Source organism: Saccostrea cucullata, unplaced genomic scaffold (genome assembly GCF_032062105.1).
Source record: "Saccostrea cucullata isolate Sc308-1 unplaced genomic scaffold, CSIRO_AGI_Scuc_v1 ctg6456, whole genome shotgun sequence".
Lineage (NCBI taxonomy): Eukaryota > Metazoa > Mollusca > Bivalvia > Ostreida > Ostreidae > Saccostrea > Saccostrea cuccullata.
The window spans coordinates 21,696-27,205 of record NW_026927220.1 but is presented as its reverse complement, the minus strand read 5'-3'; the positions used below and the strand labels follow the sequence as shown (position 1 = coordinate 27,205).

At 35.4% G+C, this 5,510-nt stretch overlaps 1 protein-coding gene across 1 annotated transcript; it reads left to right on the top strand.

Moving 5' to 3' along the window:
* Positions 1 to 555: 555 nt before the first annotated feature.
* On the top strand, positions 556 to 3,843 carry LOC134273769 (uncharacterized). Its single transcript, XM_062755985.1, has 3 exons — positions 556 to 695; positions 958 to 1,098; positions 1,475 to 3,843. The coding sequence occupies exon 3, from the start codon at positions 1,640 to 1,642 to the stop codon at positions 2,957 to 2,959; it is 1,320 nt and encodes a 439-aa protein (XP_062611969.1). The 5' UTR covers positions 556 to 695; positions 958 to 1,098; positions 1,475 to 1,639; the 3' UTR covers positions 2,960 to 3,843.
* The last annotated feature ends 1,667 nt before the right edge of the window (positions 3,844 to 5,510 follow it).

Below are 5,510 nucleotides of genomic sequence, written 5' to 3'. Positions count from 1 at the left end.
ATTCACTGTATGAATAATGTCCTAACAATAAGTATGAAAAAAGTCAGTCAGCGTTGAACTAATGATAAATTGTATTTGCTTACAAGCTCATTTTATCGACTTAAGAAATGATGACATTCTTGTTTCTAGTTAAAAAAAATATTTTCTTAACAATATCATTTGAGTGTTTCGTCAAATTTGAAATATCGGAAATGTCGCGGTCTTCGTAATTTTATACCAAGCCTTCGATCTTTTCTTCTCCGGGGAATATATACGAATTATAAATATTGGATTATGTGTTCGAACGACATTTAGATATCATTATTAATTTATATAATTAAATAGCAGGGCTTTCTCAAAATGAAACTTTACACTTAATTCTGCAGATCAGTCAGATGTTATCGATAATCAACGTTCTCTTCGACTCCTTTTATTAATTGCTATTGTCAATTCCTTTCAGCACGGCAGCCAATACACAGAAACATTGCACAAATCATGCAGGTAGTCGGGAAATTTATGTCTATTCGTGTTAGTTTGCCAAGGAGGAAAGTGATATCCCTTGTTGTAAATTTCTCTCTTTCTTTGTAGTTGTTTACACTTTGCGGTACTAGTTTACTGTGCAGGGAAACAGGAAGTGACCAATTCGTACGTATATTGCACGCTGACAACCCACCAGTCCGGTCAACAGTTGGTAAACAAGGGTAGACATTTTACATGTAAGTAAAATGTCATATTTGAATAAGAATGATTTTTAAGTTATCACTTAGTTTTTACTTCATTTTACTTAATTTTTTTTTTGATAGTTGTAAATCAATGTGAAGTTATTAATATTGTCATTTAACAATGTACACTGTTTTGTTTGCATATTTGTGATCATGATTTGGACGTTAAATATGTAATATGCTGTTTAATTCTTGACATACATACACACGATCCCTTAATTCTAGAGATGCCTTTTTCATTGCTTTTATGTTTCAGGCTTATTATCTGCATTGTCGGGGTTCTCTGCAATAGTGTATTCATATGTAAACAATACCTGCGGGGTTTGGGCGCGTGTAAAGAGGATGTTGTGTTTATTGATCACTTAATACATCTGTAACCCACTGCATCATGTTGTCGGTAAGTTATATGATATACAATGTATACATACGATTATGTCACTATACTATGTACTTACTGCTAATATCAGAGAAGACAAATATTTTCTGACAACTAAATGAGCCTGTTTTAGAGTCTCAGTTAATTAATGCATATATTCATCTTTATAACAGGAAAGCGTAATGTTTATATATAAAGATCAGAATTATTTGATTCTTCTTCTATAGGAAAACGTATGCTACTTGTTTTCTAATATTGCGATGACTTGCCTATTTGTACACTGTCAGATGCAGACTTTCTGAGTCTTTTTACCAATCAGGGTCCTCTAATAAGCATGTGATCAGAATCTCTCCACTTATTGTACGGAATGTCAACATTAATTCTACATACTTTGTAGGGCTGACGAACCTCAGAAAAATGTTACAGCAAACAAAAATCAATCGCAACTAATCAAGAAAGGGAGGGCACTTCTAGTGAAGATAAGCAACAACGCTTGTAATTTGGGAAACAGATTTGTAAAAATGTTTGGGAACATTTTTCTGTATTGGACCAAACAGAGGCAATGAATTACACACAATTTCTTCCTCTGTTGGAATTAACTCTGTCAGAAACGGTTGAACAGAAGACAAGACTTCGGAAAAACGTCAAACATGTCAACTCGGACATTATGGCGCGAACTAAAGCTCTCCATGACGCGGTAGACAGAGCTTGTGGATTTCTCTTGAAATGGACGGGGAGCGTTATATCCAAGGAAATGAAAAGACTTGACACACATGAGCAAGATCTGTTGAACATTATAAATCGGGTGACAGAGGAAATAGACGAGGAAGACATTGTGAAGAAAAAACAGAACAACATTCATGGGAAAGACGGTATCCTCCCAGAAATCCACCGGCTGACTGAGTTTCAATATGTTTCTTTGAATTTCACAGTTGGTCAAACCCTAAGTGACGAATTCATGAAAGAATTATGCGGGTCTGTGCAGATATACCAAATAACTCCTCCATCTTCAATTCTGAAAAACCGTCGGAATACTGTGCCAAACATAAGACTCTCAATGGTAGCAGAATTCCAATGCCATGGCCAGTGTTCATCTGCCAACATCCACGCAATCGCTCCGATATCGGACACAGAAGCCTGGGTGTGTTGTGGGTGGGGAAACAAGGAAATCGATCTATACAGTACAAGTGGAGACAAAAAAGTCAATGTTAAACTTGACATTAACGTCAACCACGTCGTTTTGACAAAAACTGGCGATCTCCTGGTCTCAAGCTACAATGGACAAACCATCAAAAAAGTGGATCAAAGTTTGAAGGTCACCACTTTTGCTGACCTTTCCTTTTTCTCTCGTGGAATGACCTTGACTGAAAATGACTGTGTGTATATTTGTGGAACAGAAAGAAACGGAAGTTCCGGTCCGCCAACGGAGGATAATCGTCGGAATATAATCGCAAAATATTCCTTGGATGGGACGCTTGTTTCCGAATTGACTATATCTCCGCATGATGCACACCGAATAACTTTGACAACTGACAACAATATTTGCTTTTCAGACTATGAAAACAGCAACAAACGTCAAATAATGTTAATGGATGAAAACGGCCAAGAGTTATGCAAATACGAAGGACCAACGCAGCAGGAGCTGGAGAGTCCCTTCTATCCTCTCGATTTAACATGTGACCACTATGGACACATCATAGTGTCCGACTGGAACAACGATTGTGTACACCTTCTGAACAAAAACACAGGCTTTTTACAGTTTCTTATAGAACAAGACGAAGGAATTCAAAATCCCAGTGCTATAGCGATTGATAGAGAGGGGCGATTGTGGGTGGGAAATGCTACAGGCGTTGTAAGAGTTTACAATTACTTTAGCTGGTAGTATGGCTTCTGGTGTTGTATATACAACTGATAGTCTGGTCGATAGTATGGTTATTCTGATGTGAAAGCGTTTACATATTATTTTAGCGACCGTAGCCACTGATATTGTAAATGAAGACAATTTCATCAGCTGTTGATCTGGCTACTTGGTTGTATGAGTTTACAATTACAAGCTAGAAGTGTGTTGTGTCATAGAAATGTTATTTATCGTTTCAGATATGGAAAAGGTTTACAGTTACAATGTAACTACACGCACTAGTTTTTGAAATTTGCAAAACTGTTATATCTCTGACAATGTTCTAATAAACATTCTTTAAAAGGTAGTCGAATATGTGTGCAATTTCTACTTATTATGCATTTATCCTTCCTATTTTGTGTGAAAAATGAATGTGAGACCTGATGAACGTTCTTTGTGTTTTTATGAAGCAGTAAAAAATGTACATCTGTAATTCTGATGAAAATTGAAAGCCGTAATACTAGTAACATAATGAGAAATGGTGATATCAAATAATGCTTTAAAAACAAACAATGTCTTCCTGTCAGCCTATGGAAGAAAAGGCCTTATGTGAACACTTATAGTACAAAGGTAAGTTTTAAAGCTAATCGCTTTATGTTTTAAGGAGAGATTTCTCTGTTTTCATGCCGTGGAGTGGTTTCTTCTGAAGATTTTCCACTCATAATATGCATACCTTCGTTGGACAAAAAATATACAAAGATGTTTGAGTGTGTATCTCTGTTCCTAATGATGAATCAGTGTTAAGATTTAAAGTATCCATGTAAAAGGACAAGCACTGCTTCCTACGTTTATTTTCTACTCTTTACTCCGATTTATCATAACGTTATTTAGGATAGGCTACTGTTATTAATAAATGTTTAATAAAATTATATGTAAATGTTTTTTCTCTTTTTTGTAAGGCGTTATTGTTAATGTAAAATAGAAAATGTGGACTTAAAAACTCAAGTACACTCTTTCAAATGGATAGCATTCCATGCGCATCACGTTTTTAAAGGGGGTGTTTTCTTTGTTCTTTCTGCTGTTATTCTTTGTTGATTTGAAATCAACTATAAATAACTGCTGAAAGAACAAAGAAATTAATAATTTCTAATAAATGCAATTCAAGAATAATTGCATCTCTTCTACATATGTTACAAAATACCAATAGATTTTTTTTCCAATTCATAGATTTAGTCATTAAAATGACAATTTTATTAATCTAAATTAAACTGGTAAAAGACGACTTAAATTCTACAATACAATGTTTAAATAATTTTATGAGTGAACAGTGATCAAGCCTAAAAATCCATTGAAGTCGATGCAGAGCAAACACTGACCTCTAGAACCATAACAACTGGGATTTGGTTCCATGGAGGAAAAAGCATCTTTTCGACTGGTTAAACCTGTGATCTTTTTCATGATCGGGGAAACGGGCAAATCCAATGTCAAATGAAATATGTAAATAGCAAAATGTTCTCAAGCTAAAGAGTCCAATGAAACAAAACAAATCGGAAGCAAAACAAACACAGACTCCTAAAAAAGGCAGATAGGACCAGGAGCCATGGAGAATTAAGACCATCCGTCAACCGGTACCATCCACCGGTTTCTTCTTGTCAGAAAGATACCAAAGAGTCTGACAAATCTGTTTCATACCTGGATATTTTACTTGAAAAAGACGTTAATGGTTATCTAACAACCAAGCTATATGATAAACGTGATGACTTTAACTTTTCTATCGTCAACTTCCCTTACTTATGCAGCAATATACCTTCATCACCTGCATACGGAGTATATATATCTCAGTTGATTCGATACGCAAGAACATGCTCTACGTATGAACAATTTCTAAAAGGAGGTAAATTATTGACAAGCAAGTTGGTGAAACAAGACTATCAGCAGTCTCGTTTAAAGTCATCATTTTGTAAGTTCTATGGTCGATACCATGACCTTGTCAGCAAACACAATTTATCATTGAGTCAAATGCTGACTGACGTTTTTTCGTACTTATTGTTAGTCCATTATTTATACACTGAATTGACGACGGATTTTCCCGTTATTTCCTGAACATGACAATGAGCACACAGCGGGTGTGACCGGTCAGCAGGGGATGCTCACTCCTCCATGGCACCTGATCTCACCTCTGATGTTTCGGAGGTCTGTGTTTGTTCTGCTCCTATTTTGAATTGTTTTATGGACTTTGAGATTGAATACTGTTCGTTATCTCCATATCTTTCCTTAGGAAGAAATTCTTCAGATTCATGTGTCAGTTTTGAATATTTTTTAAGATGTCTCAAAAAACCAAAATGAATTTGAACTACCATATTTACATTGGATTCCGAAACTTCATAAAAATCCTTACAAATAAAGATACATAGCAGGTTCCAGTTAATGATCAATCAAGCCTCTTTCTTTACTACTCACTGAGATATTAACAGTGCTAGTGAAAGAGAAACTTCAAGAGTAGTGTGCAACAATATATCCGAGAAGTGGTGTAAATTAAATGTAGATACTAAAAGATTCCAAGGAACTTTCAGAAAATTTGAAATCACAAGATTTT